At 48.4% G+C, this 18,414-nt stretch overlaps 1 protein-coding gene across 1 annotated transcript; it reads right to left on the bottom strand.

Moving 5' to 3' along the window:
• Positions 1-7,608: 7,608 nt before the first annotated feature.
• On the bottom strand, positions 7,609-14,422 carry LOC142483644 (testis-expressed protein 47-like). The gene is made up of 6 exons (XM_075583660.1): positions 14,353-14,422; positions 13,790-13,893; positions 13,142-13,206; positions 9,589-9,790; positions 8,668-8,827; positions 7,609-7,880 (listed from the first exon to the last, which is right to left on the bottom strand). Exons 2-6 carry the CDS (start codon positions 13,865-13,867, stop codon positions 7,843-7,845), a joined length of 543 nt encoding a protein of 180 aa, XP_075439775.1. The 5' UTR covers positions 13,868-13,893; positions 14,353-14,422; the 3' UTR covers positions 7,609-7,842.
• Between the last annotated feature and the right edge of the window lie 3,992 nt (positions 14,423-18,414).

Consider the following 18,414-nt stretch of genomic DNA (forward strand, 5'->3'; position numbering starts at 1 on the left):
AGGTTTTCAGGATATCCCTGCTTCAGCACAGTTGGCTCAATCAGTGACTCAGTCTTCCACTGAGCCACTGATTGAGCCACCTGTACCGAGGCAGGGATATCCTGAAAACCTGACCTGTTGGTGGCCCTTGGTGACGGGAGTTTCCCACCCCTGTTGGTGCATCTCTCCCGGTTAGGTAGCTAAAGGATTAGAGATTTTCACTGACTAACATTTGGCTGCTGCTTAAAATGCCACCCTATGGAACGGCTTCTGTAAGCATGACACCGTAGATGGAAGGGAAGGAGCGGGGAGGTTTGCGCGGGATGCAGCGTGTATGACGCTGCCTAATAGAATCTGTCTGTGGTGCCTTCAACAGGTTGGGAAAGTTACCGGTATTAAGGTTTGTAAACGGCTGACACCATCCACCGCCTCTGTGTTGTATTGAACGCTTTGCCTGGTTCACCTTGCTGCCTCCACTCTCATCGCACCCATTTCATACCCGCCCCCAGATTACCCGGTCCCCGGAATCTGTCGCTTCCCTCACCACCGCTGACTCGTGCCTTGAATGCGAACGAGATGCTTAACCCCTTCCTTACCCGCAAGATAAATTAATGCAGTGGTAGTTTCTCTAAATGGGACATGAGCCATTCCGTTAACTGCTTCCCTGCCAGAGGGGACATCCACACATTTGGTATAACTCACCATGCTCTAGTCCAGGGGTGGCCAACTCCAGTCTTCAAGGGCCACCAACAGGTCAGGATATCCCTGCTTCAGCACAGGTGGCCCAAACAGTGGCTCAGTCGAAGACTGCACCACCTGTGCTGAACAGCAGGGATATCCTGAAAACCTGACCTGTTGGTGGCCCTTGAGGACTGGAGTTGGCCACCAATTGCTCTAGTCCATAAACATCCTTGAAAGCTGTGCACCCGTCCTTTTCTGAGCCAGAGACTAACGTCACACTACCAACTAAAGGATTTGGCATGTCGTAGCTTTCTAACCGAGCCGGCGTTACACCTGGGGAGAGGTGACCCGCCGTGCCTTAAACACGCAGGTTTCCTGATCTGGTGTCTCCTCCCCGGTGTCGGACGGCGGCGTCCTGCTCGGTGGATGGTGCTTGCGTTCGACTGCATGAAAAGCAGCTGTTTGTAATAACCTAGGCTCTTCCGCATGCCTGCTCCTTACCCCCTCCTGCATTACACCCAGCCAGCATTGCCCACATTGTCCCAGACACTCCTGGCAGGGAAAGGGTTAATATGGGATCTGGTTTGTGCTAATCCAAGTCTCTCCGACCTATGCATAGTTTACGTATACCTGCTCTTGTGCTCCGGCCCTTAGTGTGCGCGACGCTCGTTCCCGGCATCCGAGCGATCTGAAGGACTTCAGGCGACTCGCGACGGGGGGGGGGGGGGGGGCGCGGCCGTGACGTCACGCGGCTGGTTTGCCCTCATTGGCTGAACCGCCACCGCGCCAAAAGTCTAATATCTTGACTTTTGAAAATGTCATCGCGCTTCCTGCAGGCCGTGACAGGGGCGCGCTTTGTGTGCGCCGCACACGCCGTTGCGTGCGCAGCCGCGGGGACAAGACCTTGGCCGGGTCCGAGGAGACACAAAGTTATTCATGAAGATGTGATGGTGCTGAGCGGGCCGCGATCGCACGGAAGCTCTTGGAGTCGCGAGGCGTTTTCATGCGATAAGTGTCCCGATTGGCACTATCGCAGCTTAATGGATAACCTTGGAAGTGTGGCGGCATTTGCAGCCCGCATGTATTAGGACGCTGTTGGAAAAAAGATATTTATCCAATAGTCTTTAGAGCACAAATGCTATAATATTAATGACAAATATAGCACCGGAGCTACCGATGGTACAAATGAAATGGCCTTTTATAGGTTTGTTTTATTAATAAATCTGGTGCTATTTTCTTAAACTTTAATAAAAATGCTCTAGACAATGGCTGAATACTTTAGCTGATCTTGAAACATAGCCATGAAATCTCAGAAAAAGCCCTTAAATAAGCCGGTTGCTGCTAGAATGCGTTGCAGGCCCCTCTGGCTGCCAATGGGTTAACATGTTACCTAAAAGTCATCCATATCATATAGAAAAATGTTTACCGATTAAAGCAAAAACTGTTCCAAGAACAATCTCAGATTGCGGTCTCTGCAGTAATGACATTGTGCTGTATTGTGGGTGAAGTAGAGCAGGGGGGGGGGCAACTCCAGTCCTCAGGGGCCCCCAACAGGTCAGGTTTTCAGGATATCGCTGCTTCGGCACAGGTGGCACAGTCAAAGACACAGCCACTGGTTGAGCCACCTGTGCTGAAACAGGGACTGATTGAGCCACCTGTGCTGAAGCTGGGATATCCTGAAAACCTGACCTGTTGATGGCCCTTGAGGACTGGAGTTGGCCTCCCCTGAAGTAGAGCTTGATAATTCTGCGGGACTAGCGAGATGTTTCTAATTGTAAACAATTTTATTAAACAATTCAGATGTTTGATGTGCCTTTATCAGTAGGCTCTGAAATTGGAAGGTTTCATGGTAAGGAACCAGGCATTCGATTGGCCGAAATGCTCACTAAATCCCTCCTCAATCACGCTGGTGTGCATGTGTACTGGCTACTAACCGTGCGTGGCCCTAACCAGGCTTGTTTGTACTCACTACTACTACAGCATGCGGGTAAGGGCTGGGGTATGGCTTGCTTCTTTCCCGAGATGTGGCTCTCAAGCCTTGGAACACGAAACTGCACAAATACTGCTGTTTGGTAAACGTTCCCAGGTTTGTGTAATGATGCTCATGCACTTTGTCCCCGTTACCGATTTGTATTCACTTGACCTGTGCGTAGGTAACCCTATTGGGGCACCGTTTAGTATGGCCCAGTCTGGTGTAATTTCGTATACCTGGGTAATACACTTTGCCCAGAGTAGAGGTGATTGGGATAACCAGCCTAACCAAAGTTACCTCGCTTATGCCCGATTTAGCCTATTGTGTTAATACTGTGCGATTCTCAAATATTTTACTATAATCCTATAACCGGAGCAACCTTTATTTCTGGGATACCGCATTATATAGTTGCATAATAGATGTGGTTGATTTAAAACAAAAAAAAGGACATATGTTCCTCAAGTTCAACTAATGTCCATCCATTAAACATGGATTTGGATTTTTTTCAATCCCAGTCCTGGGATTACTTTCGAAGACTAAGTCACTGGACTGTATTTACTGTGTTACCATCATTCCTTGAGTAAACCTTTACCTCCATGATTCTTGGTAGTCATTAAGATTACAACCTCCTGCTTCAGACCACATGACTGCTGGGTCTTGGTTCTATCCACGTGTGGTTTTTAAAGCGAGATGCAGCAAGGGGAGCAGGAAATTGGGGTGTACTGTATGTGTAGGGACAGAGTTTCTTTCCATGGCTGCTCAATCGTTTCATTAACCATGTGGCGTTGATTTTACGTCCTTTCTAATAATTTTGATGACGCCTCTATTACGGGATATAGAGGATGAGATACAAAGTACTCTATTTGCACTCCCAGTGCATATGCTAAAAACATTGTCATTTTAACATTGCAGCTATGTATGAAATAAAATTTCATTACCTTTTGAGGTTTAAAATAAGTGAAATAAATCGTATAAAAAAATCAAAGGAAAGTATAATGTATCACTTATGGAATGCAGTATTTCTTTAAGGCCATAGAACACGAAAAAATCCCCCCCACATCTCCCAGAAGGGACTGGATTGATTTGGATTACCGGTTCCTACTAAGCGCGGCCTCTGAGTTACTCTCGCTGCCTGTACTAAACTATTAATAATACCTTGTGTCATTTTTTTCTTCCTTTTTTTTTCTTTTTTGCTTTCTCTGTGCTATCTTTCTCTGCTCACACGCTCTCTCTTTTTCTGCTCGCGTGCGCTCTCTGCTCGCGTGCGCTCTCTGCTCGCGTGCGCTCTCTGCTCGCGTGCGCTCTCTCTCTGCTTGCGCTCTTACTCTGCTCTCGCTCGGTCTTTCTCTGCTCTCGCTCGCTCTTTCTCTGCTCTCGCTCGCTCTTTCTCTGCTCTCGCTCGCTCTTTCTCTGCTCTCGCTCGCTCTTTCTCTGCGCTTGCGCGCTCTTACTCTGCTCTCGCTCGCTCTTTCTCTGCGCTTGCGCGCTCTTTCTCTGCTCTCGCTCGCTCTTTCTCTGCTCTCGCTCGCTCTTTCTCTGCTCTCGCTCGCTCTTTCTCTGCTCTCGCTCGCTCTTTCTCTGCTCTCGCTCGCTCTTTCTCTGCTCTCGCTCGCTCTTTCTCTGCTCTCTCTGCTCTCGCTCGCTCTTTCTCTGCTCTTTCTCTGCTCTCGCTCGCTCTCTCTGCTCTTTCTCTGCTCTCGCTCGCTCTCTCTGCTCTCGCTCGCTCTCTCTGCTCTCGCTCGCTCTCTCTGCTCTCGCTCGCTCTCTCTGCTCTCGCTCGCTCTCTCTGCTCTCGCTCGCGCTCTCTCCGCTCGCGCTCTCTCCGCTCGCTCTCTCTCCGTTCGCTCTCTCTCTGCTCGCTCTCTCTCTCTCTCTGCTCGCTCTCTCTCTCTGCTCGCGCTCGCTCTCTCTGCTCGCGCTCGCTCTCTCTCTCTGCTCGCGCTCGCTCTCTCTCTCTGCTCGCGCTCGCTCTTTCTCTCTGCTCGCGCTCGCTCTCTCTCTCTGCTCGCGCTCTCTCTGCTCGCGCTCGCTCTCTCTTTCTCTGCTCGCACTCTTTCTCCACTTCCAGATCCCATTTTACATGTTCAGGGCCAGCTTCCTGCCGAGTCTGCGCCCCCAACTCCTGCTGCCGAGTCTGCCCTACAACTCGCTGTCAATATTGAGACTGATGTAGAAAGCACAGCTCTATAAGGAGATGGAAGCAGCCACACTCCAAGACATGGACTTCTCCGCCAACGAACGCCCTCACGTCAAGACCCAACAGCGAAAAGCTTTTCTTTGTTTTGTTTTTCTAGGAGCAGGAAGGACTTTAAAGTTTGAATGACCTGGCGTGTCTTGCGTGTTACAGATACTGACGCAGCCTTGGGTTTGGTAGACGCAGGATGCGTCAGTCGGGCTAGGAGCAGCCCATTTATGCCACTATTAAAGAGACGTGTCTAGCTGCTCCTCTCGTTACTGAGGAGGTGGAGACCTCCGTGCAGACATTCCATTGCAAACTTTACATGTGTGTTGTTTGTTTTAAGGTATAAACTTCCACCTGCGTGTAGATCAGAGCACAAATCTGCCCTTCTAATGCAGGGGGGCTCAACTCCAGCCCTTAAGCCCCCCCAACAGGTCAAGTTTTAAGGATATCCCAAGGTCAGCACAGGTGGTTCAAACAGAGGCCCAGTCTTTGACTGAGCCACCTGTGCTGAAACTGGGATATCCTGAAAACCTAACCTGTTGGGGTGGCTTGAGAACTGGAGTTGAGCACAACTGCTCTAAAATATCACTTTGTACCCTTCTAAAGAGCAGCATGGGGTTTTGTTCAGCATCATGGTCACGGTAACAACAACAAAGTATTTGATGAGATTTAATATGGGATTTAAGTGGGTGAAGTAAAGGAAATGAATCTCTCTGCTGACGGGGGTTACCTGAAATAGATTGCAGAGCAATGGGTTGCAGGTACCTCCAACAGTGAAAGGGTTAAGTAGCAAGAAACCATGAAACCACTGTCCCAGGCACATGGGCCGTTGGCAACTGCTGGTTCTCGGTTACCTTCGTGTGTGCGTCTGTGTGTGTGTCTGTACTGCTCAATGGTGAACTGAATTGGGGGTGTGACATTTGGGCAATAATGTCCTTGTCTCCGCTCCAAAACTCTTAAGTGCACTTGGCTAGTTATATATGAAGAGCTGGGCTTGTGATATGACCTGGCTGTAACCCAAACCCTGAGTGTAATATACTGTAAATAGCTGAATGCTGGTAGTCCCCGACTCCCTGTGGATTTCACGTTGGGTTGCACCAACACTGCCCCAGTTTAGCACCTTGGGGTCTTTGCTATATAGCCGCACAGCATCAAGCACATCAATATTGTAGGCAATAAGGGTGCTTCGAAATCGTTTTTTCTTTAAATACAGGTTACACGAAGTATGCAAAAGTGCAGTGTTTCAGGGATCAGTTCACTCTTCCCTCATGCTTTTTCTATTAGGGCGATTTTTGTTTTACAAAGGTTTCGACGGATAGTTAATTTTGCTTTTGGATCTTATCCAAGTTTCTTTCCACAAATAGCTTCCAGCTGACCTTCTCTTTCCTAGTGTTGGTGCTGTGCTGCAGTGAGCGGGACGCTCATACATAACCTCCTCCTCCGATGGGAAATAAGTGAACAGTTGCTGCTGGAAGGGCCATGTAGACCATTTCTCTTCAGTATCGGGGTTGCACCCCCAGCACAGGTTTATATTACCATGTTGGCACCAGAATCTGGTGGTTTATTAATGCAATCGACTTGTAAGGCGTCGGGTTACTTAGGAGTGAGGTTACCATCGGGTTATATCACGTTGAATAACAGTACCTTGGAAATGTATTTACTGGGCCCTTCAGCACTGAAGCAGATCTCTGTAAGCCAGGGGTTTCTCAACTCCAGTCCTCAAGCACCCCCCCGCCCCCCCCCAACAGGTCAGGTTTTCAGGATATCCCTGCTTCAGGACAGGTGGCTCAATCAGTGGCTGTCATCGACTGAGCCACCTGTGCTGAAGCTGACACCCTGAAAACCTGACCTGTTGGGGGGGGGGGGGGGGAGGTTGTCTTGAGGACTGGAGTTAAGAACCCCTGCTGTAAGCCATGCGATTGTCTGCAAACATTGAGCATGGTTGTATTTAATCTTTGGCCCGCTCACCCCATTGTATTTCCCCAGTAACATCTGAAATATCCTGTGTCCTAGAGAAATTTATATATAAATACATATACACTGAAATGGGTATAGCAATTTAGAGTTTCAATGTGATGCTATTATATGAACCCCAAGTGTGCTGGATATAAAGATCCCTGCGTGCGAATAAGTTCATGGCTTCATCAAGGTGCCACGCTTGCAACTGTAGCAAGCTTTAAATCCACTGCTGTGTTTAACTTGGTATGCCCCTTTTGTATTACGGATGGTCCAGAGAGAATTGCATCCCATGTTGCTGGTCTGTTGAAGACCTAATAATGTAGTTCCCGCCCCTCCCAAGATCACTTATGTAGGTATACATTCTAGCCTCGTCTTATCAGCACAATCCTTTCTCTCGGGTTTGAGAAAGGCTCTATAAGTTTTGACGTTTTCAATCTCAAGTAGTTTTTTTGGGGGGTTTTTTTTTTGGTCTAAACACATTTTGTTAAAAGCTGGAGCACCAATTTATAAATATTAAATATATATATATATACAGTATATATACAAAGTCTATAAAATTACCGCCTGGTCTGTTATTTAGTTAGTTTCTTTGAGCAGGTGCGAGCGGCTTCATCTGCTATGAATAAAGTGAACTGACGGAGAACGTGACGTAAATTATATATTTTTGGCACACTGTAAGAAAGTTTCTGTTTTGAAATATGACATTTCCTGTTCCTAAGGAAATAAAGATGGTTGTGAGGTAACATATTTTGCTTTTTGTGTCTAATCTGCTAATTTTCGCATACTAAATCCAAAGTCTTTGGTTAACTGCATACACTGTGCAAATGCCATTGACTTTTCTTTTTTTTCATACATTTAATGTAAGCAAAGGAATAAAACGTATTTGTTAGCACTGATGTTTATAAATTATAGCTGTCCACACAAGCCTGGGATGGTGTTATACCTGTCAAAGTTGAAGGACCCAAATGTAGTGAGATTTGAGCTTCCGGAACCACTTCATAAACATCTGACATCTGCAAATTCTGTGAGGACTGAGACTTGAAGTGAGAGAAAAGAATGTCCGTGACTGTTACAGATAGAGATGCTGAGGGATTGGCCATACTTTATCTGGGAAGAAAGTAGAAAGAGACCGGATTAGATCATGTCATGTCACACAGACGAGACACGTCGTCATTCGTAACGTAACATTCCCTACACCTGGGATCTGTAATATTAGAATAAACCTTGAGAGCCGTATGTGGCGGCACTACCATCTTCGGCAATGTGCCCGTAAACCCCCTTTGAGTGCCCAAGGAGCCATGGCACTTTGCGATCACGTGTCCGCTCCTCGTGATGACGTGAACAGCAGGACCCCAGGGTGTGGTGGCGACATCGTGGGTCTCAAAGGGTGAAGTACGGATCTTGTCGAACGACCTGTGATACTGTACCGTTGTCAAAGCCATAAAACAGATTTCGATACCTTCAGCTGGGCCCAGTGAGTGGAGGTTATGGAAACCTTGCTTCCTTTTATATTGTGCCAAGTAGCACCTCCGCTGCAAAATAGTGTTTATCCTATGTGGCTTAATGCAAGATGTGTTGAATGACTCGCTATATTACAAGACAAATCGTTTCCAGGAACATGAAAACATGACACGTGGACCTATTTTGGTGTAATCACACTGATCAAAAAAAGAATGCTACACTAGATAATGCAATTCCATGAATAATCCGTGCAAGGCACGTACTTTCTATTACATGCCTGCAGGAGGGGTGTTGGTTTATATCATATTTGTAAAACTATGTAACATGGTATTTACATTGTATTTTTTTTGCCTGGAGCCAGCATATGGATTTCAATTGATGTTTCATGTTCTATAAGGGTAACATTGAAGTGTCTCCTGGAACCAGCCCATACCTGAAGCCATGGAGACATTCAAGGGGCTGTTATACACCTGCAGGAACTGCTCTGGCGTTAAGAGCTCTTTGGACTTGCTGAGAAGGCAGATGATTTCTTCATGGTTTAGCAGCTCGGGGGCCAGCCCATGCAGGTCTTCTCCTGGTCCCTTGCTGCCAAGCTGCGGAATCAGAGATTTTCCTGTATTTAGCCGTGTCTGCCTCAGTAGATTAATGAGCAACTTGTAATAGGCTGCGCTTATGGTGCTGGCTAACCGGCAGACTGCGTGACGTCAGCCGTAGCTATTGCGATTCCTGCACTCTGGTGCAGGAGGGCGACGGGGCGTGGCCGTGAGCAGTTCGCCCTCATTGGCTGAACTGCTCACGTGCCGCTGACATCACACGGTGATCGGCGGAAAAAGTCAAAATCCTTTAACTACCGGCGATCGCGACCGCTCCGTCGCTCTGCAGCGCCGTCGCACCCCCGACGGACTGCATCTACTTGCTACGGCGCTGCACGACGTCGCAGTCACCATAGCCAGCACTAAGCGCAGCCTTAGACTTGTAGGTATAACAGTGGAAATGAGAGCGGGAGAGGGCGTGGGGCAAACACCCGTGTTGGAACTTTTGGGATTCTAGTAGCAGCAACAACACAGACCAAAATGTCAAATTGTTACAGAGAGTCTGATGCTTCATCAAGGGTGGCCAACAGTCCCCAAGGGCCACCAATGGGTCGGGTTTTTCAGGATATCCCTGCTTCAGCACATGTGGCTCTGTCTGCCTGAGCCACCTGTGCTGAAGCAGGGATATCCTGAAAACCTGACCTGTCAGTGGCCCTTGAGGACCTGGAGTTGGTCAGACGCAGTAGAATGGTTGGAGGATGACAGGATTAAAGATGAATGAGACCTGTAATTGTACATGCTGAGGGTGCTGCAGGACTTGCCTTGAGGATCTTGGACAAAAACACCCCCAGCTTCAACAGCTTAGTGAGACATTCCTCCACCAAGATGTCTACAGACTGCTCCTGTGATGTGTCCTCCAGGTGACCCATGGGCAAATGCACATTACGGAAATACCACTGCGGGAAGAGCCTGCTGGGAATGTTGTGCGAGATCAGTATGATCTTGGCATCCTGCAGAAGTGCGCTAGGGGAGTTAGAGAAGCGAGGTTCTGTTTGTAATTGTTATTTATAATCAGCATTTTTTTGTTTTATCTGACAACAAATCAGAATACACTTAAAAAAAATCGTATACTGTAAAGTCGGTGGCAAATCTATAAGTAAAAGGCAAAAATCAACATGTACAGCAGGGGTGCGCAAAGTTTTCCCTCTGCGCCTGTCCTGGAACAGGGTTGTGTATTTTCTGTGTACTTTTTCTGCTCTCCTGCTGCCAGCTCTCCCCAGGGAAAGTTTCATGTTTTCCCTGTTCAAGCAGTCAGTGCTGCTGTATACATTGCAACATAGTTGTTACTATATCACCTTTCTGCAAGCCATTAGCCAGTTGCCCTGGTAACCTCCCAATGCTCATAGTTTGAGATTGGTTTAGCCCTCTCCCCCTGCCCTTATCTGTATATTGTTATGCCCCTTGGCTTGTTCCTGTCTGGAAAGGAAAGTGTGCTCTCTCTTACCAACAGCAGCCAAAGTGAGTAGACACATCTTCCACTGCTGCCTTAGAAAGGGATACTGTTTTACCTTCCCCTAATAAAAAAAAAAGCCACTTCCTCTCAAATAGGATACTTTTCCTCACAAGAGACATTTCCTACCACAAACTACATGCAAGTACTTCTATATTTCTGTTAACCCCACTCAATAAAGTAGAAGGACTTTGTCTGCTTTAAAAGGGGGATGAGTTTATGCTACATGGATCTTCTCACATGCTACAAGTGAGCCTGGGTCCAGAATAGCACCCCCCCCAGCCCTCTTACCTTGTCTCCAGTGTTTCTGATGTCACAACGTCATGTGACCCAGCCACGTTGCCATGGCAATGTGTCGCTTTAAGCCGCCGGGGATAAGGTTAGAGAACTTGCAGTCCTTGTGTGCTTAAAATATAACATGTGGCCCTAGTTAAAGCAACATACACCTTCAATCGTGTAATATCTTAAATTCAAGTCTGGATAAAAAAAATAAATAAAAATATTGCCCTGACTGATACTATGTCAGCTTGTTCATCAATAGTGCTGTCCCTTGGGTATTTCGTACTCTGCGACAACCAATTATCATCGTTTATTTGTGTAGCGCTAACATGCCGCAGCGCGGTACAGAGTGACATACATGTAAGGGTGGACCAGCGCAAGCAGATACAGAAGGTAATGAGTGCCCTGATACGGAGAACTTACATTTTAATGCAGGGCTGTCATACACATGATCTGTGTGTTTGGAGTGGTGCTCAAAAAGTGCTGGGACTGTATTTAAAGGAAGGGAGCATGAACTGGGTAATCCACAAATAAATGATTAGTACTGAGCCTTAGGAGGGCATAAGGTACCCTGAAGGTTGGGGTGGGTTGCCCAAAGACAGCCCCCCCCTTCCTCATTGGGTTGGCCCCAGATATAGTACTCACTGTAGTTTTCTTCTTCCTTCCCCAGTCTCCCTTCCAGAGCGTGCAGCTGTAGTAGAATATGTATCCAAAGCCAGGGTGTGCAGCGCACAGCAGTAATGAAAGAGCAGGTCTTGCAAAAAATGAGTCCTTTATTGACAATTCATAGTGATGTGGGACAGCAGCAAACCTTCAACGTGTTTCGTTCAAAGGAATGAGCACGGCTGATATAAGCAGGGAATCCCTAGCACTCTGGCGCCGCGCGCATGCGCGGAGATCAGGTATTCCATTGGTTGAGACGTCCAGCTCGGCTGGTATGAGCAGGGAGTTCTCAGTACTCTGGCGTCGCGCGCATGCGCAAAGATCATGATTTTCACTGGTTAGAGACATCTAATGACGTCACCATTTGGCGCGAAATCAGGCGAGTCAGCTGTATTTAAATTGTTTGTTTTAGCTCACACAGCATTTCTTGATAAAGTTCCTTTGAACGAAACGCGTTGAAGGTTTGCTGCTGTCCCACATCACTATGAATTGTCAATAAAGGACTCATTTTTTGCAAGAACTGCTCTTTCATTACTGCTGTGCGCTGCACACCCTGGCTCTGTCATACACATGGCCTGTAAGATGTTGCAGATCAGAGACAGACCCATGTCAGACTCTGGAACCCTGCAGAGAGCAGCAAGCAGGTGAGATTGCTCATCCGATCAACCACTTTATCACACCTCCCGCCCCAGAGCAAGAGGAGAGAAAAGATGGGGGTGGGAGGGGGGAAGAGAGGGAGCAATGGGATGGTTAGAGGAGGTGGGGGGATATGGGGGTCGCGGCAATCGGCGTAAGCTTAGTGTAAGAATGATGCGGACCGGGTCTTGCAGTCAGATAAAATAGGCCCCCGTAATATTTTGAGTTTGACGGGCCTGATCTAGAGGAAATAAGGGGCATTGCTGAAACAAAAGGTAAAGTGGCTGCTCGGTGTTGGATGGCGTATGGTCCAGCTGCACAGCTGGTCTTATTAAGGTTTGGGGATGTGTTGGGAAGTAACTAATCAGGGCAGCTGCTGCTACTTGTCGAGATGGTTACCGGAGGTTTCCTGCCGGCAATACGACAGCAGTGCGGCTGAGCACCGGGAAACAACCTGGAATTAGCGCAACAAGGATAAGTGGCTGTCATCGTTAGTCATTACAGCACGAAATACGCATGGAATAGCAGTATTGGTGAGCTGGTAGGAAGCGGATTTGGAAATGCAATAATTGCTTTGGTTTCTTCTTTAGAATTAAATATATCACATTATTGGAGGTGTAAGTTTGCTCTTCTATCATCTTGGGTATATTATTTGTTTTCTACAGTAATATATATATATATTTATTTTTTTATCCGGGGAGGAGTGGCCTGGCCTTAAGTGTGTGAGTGCCGTTTGGGAACCAGTGCCAGCTCTTTATAGCTGGCAAATTTACTTGGCATCCTAAAAATAGTATGTAAACTCTAGGGCAGGGATTAATTATGCCTATAAAATTCTAATATACAGTGCTGTAAAGCAATATAGTATTACTCCCCATTAACCAACTACATGCACAATGAACTCTCCCCCTGATAATAAACCTACATAGCCCAAGGTACGAGCTTTCCACTGGGAAAGCAATTTGTGTGACCTTGCTTACCCGGGTCAATTGCCACGGTCGCACTGACCTGGCACAGGTCTGGAACTGGGCTCCCTTGTGTAGCAGCCTTTCATTATCTCATCTAAAGACCTGTTGTGAAGCAACTTCCCTCAGCTGGAGAAGAGATCAGATTCAGTCAAGCAAATGGGACTAAAGCCTACTCCAAAATGGGGAAGCGGCTTCACACCCTATTGAATAAAGGCCTAAGTGCCTTGATTACTGTAGGAACAGGTTCAATGTTAGCTATGATTCCTCTGCCAAGACACATGGTCTGTGCAATTGTCTACGTGTTGGGTGCTGTATACCTACTTCATACCCTGATGTAGCATCTGCTCCAGGTCCTTAAGGACAGAGTACAGGACTTCATTGGAAGACTGCAGAAGTGAGAGAGAAATGTGATCTACATACATCAATCGTATACAATGCAAATGGTATTACCACCGTTAATGCACAAAATAATGTGTTAACACACGTTATCTCCTTACCCATTGTTTTCAATAGCACTGCTGTTAAATAATGTGCCTGCGTTAACTCATCATATTGCGTTAATTGGTGCAATAACGCTCGTTACATGTGCATAACAAAGTGTCTGCACTTTAATTATCATCAAGCATGGAAGTTTGTAGTTATAATGCAGTGTATTGTGCTTAAACTGATATATTTCTATACGTTGTTTAAAATTAGTCATTCAAAAGGGTATTTGTGTTTTCATTTATATAATGCTGACAACATCAAGTACACCATGCTTTTACATAGTCTACCAGACATAACACAAGGACATGTAGGACAAATGGGAAGACGTGCATCAAACAAAGAGAAATATTGGGACAGAAGAGGCAATGTGTGGGTAATACCTGGGAGGAAAACCAAGATCTTTTCTCTGAAATACATTGCAGGTCCCCCAAGCACTAAACTTGTCAGCAATTACACTTACCTACAATAAATAGCAGCACCTACCTCCAGAACATGAATAATGCAGCTGGGGTAGACGAGAAGTAATCCTGAAATTGCTTCTCCGAGATACGGCTTCATCATATTGTGGAACAATCTGTCATAGTAACCTTTTTTTGTAGAGAGGGGGAAAATGGTCATTGCTTTTATTTTTTTCCCTCTTGTAAAGAATGAGTGCAAATGCTGCAGTTTGCTATTTATTAGCAGACTCGTCAACAGTAAAAGCTCTACAATTTATATTGTATCCCAAGGTGAACAGGAACATGGCCTAATGCCAGAGAAGGTAAGATAATATACCCCGTCAGGTAAGTCTTCTGCCGCATGCACGTACTGTCTCAGTGAAGAGCTCATCGTCCTCTGAACAGACCCAGTGTATATACGCACAGCTATTCAATTACACCTCAATTCTACACTGGACCAATTCTGCTCTTCACCCGCTTACAACAGCTTTGTCACAGTATGCCAGATCCATTAGGCAGTGTCTGAAGCCCCTCATACACACAGCTTTCCCACCATCACTCATTCTTGCCCTGGCTCCCCATCTGCTTCCAGACTAAAAACGGGGTTACCTGCCACGTCCCTTCGATCTGTTTGCTCCGGGGAGATCTTCGCTATATAAAACAATCTGTGAAGAATAAACTTCTGAAAGAACAAAAGCAAAGTTATAAACCCAGGGAGGAGATAACTACACTTGGGAACACGAGTATGAACCTCACACAGCAACACAATAAGGAACAAGGGTATCACCCGCACACATACCCAATGAGGAACAAGGGTATCACCCGCACGTACCCAGCGAGGAACAAGAGTATCACCTGCACATACCCAGCGAGGAACAAGGGTATCACCCGCACGTACCCAGCGAGGAACAAGAGTATCACCCGCACATACCCAACGAGGAACAAGGGTATCACCCGCACATACCCAGCGAGGAACAAGGGTATCACCCGCACATACCCAGCGAGGAACAAGGGTATCACCCGCACATACCCAGCGAGGAACAAGGGTATCACCCGCACATACCCAACGAGGAACAAGGTTATCACCCGCACATACCCAGCGAGGAACAAGGGTATCACCTGCACACATACCCAACGAGGAACAAGGGTATCACCCGCACACATACCCAGCGAGGAACAAGGGTATCACCCGCACACATACCCAATGAGGAACAAGGGTATCATCCGCACATACCCAGCGAGGAACAAGGGTATCACCCGCACATACCCAGCGAGGAACAAGAGTATCACCCGCACATACCCAGCGAGGAACAAGGGTATCACCCGCACATACCCAGCGAGGAACAAGGGTATCACCCGCACATACCCAACGAGGAACAAGGTTATCACCCGCACATACCCAGCGAGGAACAAGGGTATCACCTGCACACATACCCAACAAGGAACAAGGGTATCACCCGCACACATACCCAGCGAGGAACAAGGGTATCACCCGCACATACCCAGCGAGGAACAAGGGTATCACCCGCACATACCCAGCGAGGAACAAGGGTATCACCCGCACATACCCAGCGAGGAACAAGGGTATCACCCGCACATACCCAATGAGGAACAAGGGTATCACCCGCACACATACCCAGCGAGGAACAAGGGTATCACCCGCACATACCCAGCGAGGAACAAGGGTATCACCCGCACATACCCAGCGAGGAACAAGGGTATCACCCGCACATACCCAGCGAGGAACAAGGGTATCACCCGCACATACCCAATGAGGAACAAGGGTATCACCCGTACACATACCCAGTGAAGAACAAGGGTATCACCCGCACATACCCAACGAGGAACAAGGGTATCACCTGCACACATACCCAGCGAGGAACAAGGGTATCACCCGCACATACCCAATGAGGAACAAGGGTATCACCCGCACACATACCCAGTGAAGAACAAGAGTATCACCCGCACATACCCAGCGAGGAACAAGGGTATCACCCGCACATACCCATCGAGGAACAAGGGTATCACCCGCACATACCCAGCGAGGAACAAGGGTATCACCCGCACATACACAGCGAGGAACAAGGGTATCACCCGCACATACCCAGCGAGGAACAAGGGTATCACCCGCACATACCCAACATGGAATAAGGGTATCACCCGCACATACCCAGCGAGGAACAAGGGTATCACCCGCACATACTCAGCGAGGAACAAGGGTATCACCCGCACATACCCAGGGAGGAACAAGGGTATCACCCGCACACATACCCAACGTGGAACAAGGGTATCACCCGCACATACCCAGGGAGGAACAAGGGTATCACCCGCACACATACCCAACGTGGAACAAGGGTATCACCCGCACATACCTAGCGAGGAACAAGGGTATCACCTGCACATACCCAGCGAGGAACAAGGGTATCACCCGCACATACTCAGCGAGGAACAAGGGTATCACCCGCACACATACCCAGGGAGGAACAAGGGTATCACCCGCACATACCCAGCGAGGAACAAGGGTATCACCCGCACATACCCAGCGAGGAACAAGGGTATCACCCGCACATACCCAGCGAGGAACAAGGGTATCACCCGCACATACCCAGCAAGGAACAAGGTTATCACCCGCACATACCCAGCGAGGAACAAGGGTATCACCTGCACATACCCAACGAGGAACAAGGGTATCACCCGCACACATACCCAGCGAGGAACAAGGGTATCACCCGCACACATACCCAGCGAGGAACAAGGGTATCACCCGCATACAAACCCAACGAGGAACAAGGGTATCACCCGCACGTACCCAACAAGGAACAAGGGTATCACCTGCACATACCCAACGAGGAACAAGGGTATCACCCGCACACATACCCAACGAGGAACAAGGGTATCACCCGCACATACCCAGCGAGGAACAAGGGTATCACCCGCACATACCCAACATGGAATAAGGGTATCACCCACACATACCCAGCGAGGAACAAGGGTATTACCCGCACATACTCAGCGAGGAACAAGGGTATCACCCGCACATACCCAGCAAGGAACAAGGGTATCACCCGCACATACCCAGCGAGGAACAAGGGTATCACCCGCACATACTCAGCGAGGAACAAGGGTATCACCCGCACACATACCCAACGTGGAACAAGGGTATCACCCGCACATACCCAGCGAGGAACAAGGGTATCACCCGCACATACCCAGCGAGGAACAAGGGTATCACCCGCACATACCCAGCGAGGAACAAGGGTATCACCCGCACATACCCAGCGAGGAACAAGGTTATCACCCGCACATACCCAGCGAGGAACAAGGGTATCACCTGCACATACCCAACGAGGAACATGGGTATCACCCGCACACATACCCAGCGAGGAACAAGGGTATCACCCGCACACATACCCAGCGAGGAACAAGGGTATCACCTGCACACATACCCAACGAGGAACAAGGGTATCACCTGCACACATACCCAACGAGGAACAAGGGTATCACCTGCACACATACCCAACGAGCAACAAGGGTATCACCCGCACACATACCCAGCGAGGAACAAGGGTATCACCCGCACACACCCAGCGAGGAACAATGGTATCACCTGCACACATACCCAGCGAGGGACAAGGGTATCACCCGCACATACCCAGCGAGGAACAATGGTATCACCCGCACATACTCAGCGAGGAACAAGGGTATCACCCACACATACCCAGCAAGGAACAAGGGTATCACCTGCACATACCCAGCGAGGAACAAGGGTATCACCCGCACATACTCAGCGAGGAACAAGGGTATCACCCGCACACATACCCAACGTGGAACAAGGGTATCACCCGCACATACCCAGCGAGGAACAAGGGTATCACCCGCACATACCCAGCGAGGAACAAGGGTATCACCCGCACATACCCAGCGAGGAACAAGGGTATCACCCGCACATACCCAGCGAGGAACAAGGTTATCACCCGCACATACCCAGCGAGGAACAAGGGTATCACCTGCACATACCCAACGAGGAACATGGGTATCACCCGCACACATACCCAGCGAGGAACAAGGGTATCACCCGCACACATACCCAGCGAGGAACAAGGGTATCACCCGCACACATACCCAACGAGGAACAAGGGTATCACCCGCACGTACCCAACAAGGAACAAGGGTATCACCTGCACATACCCAACGAGGAACATGGGTATCACCTGCACACATACCCAACGAGCAACAAGGGTATCACCCGCACACATACCCAGCGAGGAACAAGAGTATCATCCGCACATATCCAGCGAGGAACAATGGTATCACCTGCACACATACCCAGCGAGGGACAAGGGTATCACCCGCACATACCCAGCGAGGAACAATGGTATCACCCGCACATACTCAGCGAGGAACAAGGGTATCACCCACACATACCCAGCAAGGAACAAGGGTATCACCCGCACACATACCCAACGTGGAACAAGGGTATCACCCGCACATACCCAGGGAGGAACAAGGGTATCACCCGCACACATACCCAACGTGGAACAAGGGTATCACCCGCACATACCCAGCGAGGAACAAGGGTATCACCCGCACATACCCAGCGAGGAACAAGGGTATCACCCGCACATACCCAGCGAGGAACAAGGGTATCACCCGCACATACCCAGCGAGGAA

Source organism: Ascaphus truei, unplaced genomic scaffold (assembly GCF_040206685.1).
Source record: "Ascaphus truei isolate aAscTru1 unplaced genomic scaffold, aAscTru1.hap1 HAP1_SCAFFOLD_3487, whole genome shotgun sequence".
In the NCBI taxonomy this organism is placed as follows: Eukaryota; Metazoa; Chordata; class Amphibia; order Anura; family Ascaphidae; genus Ascaphus; species Ascaphus truei.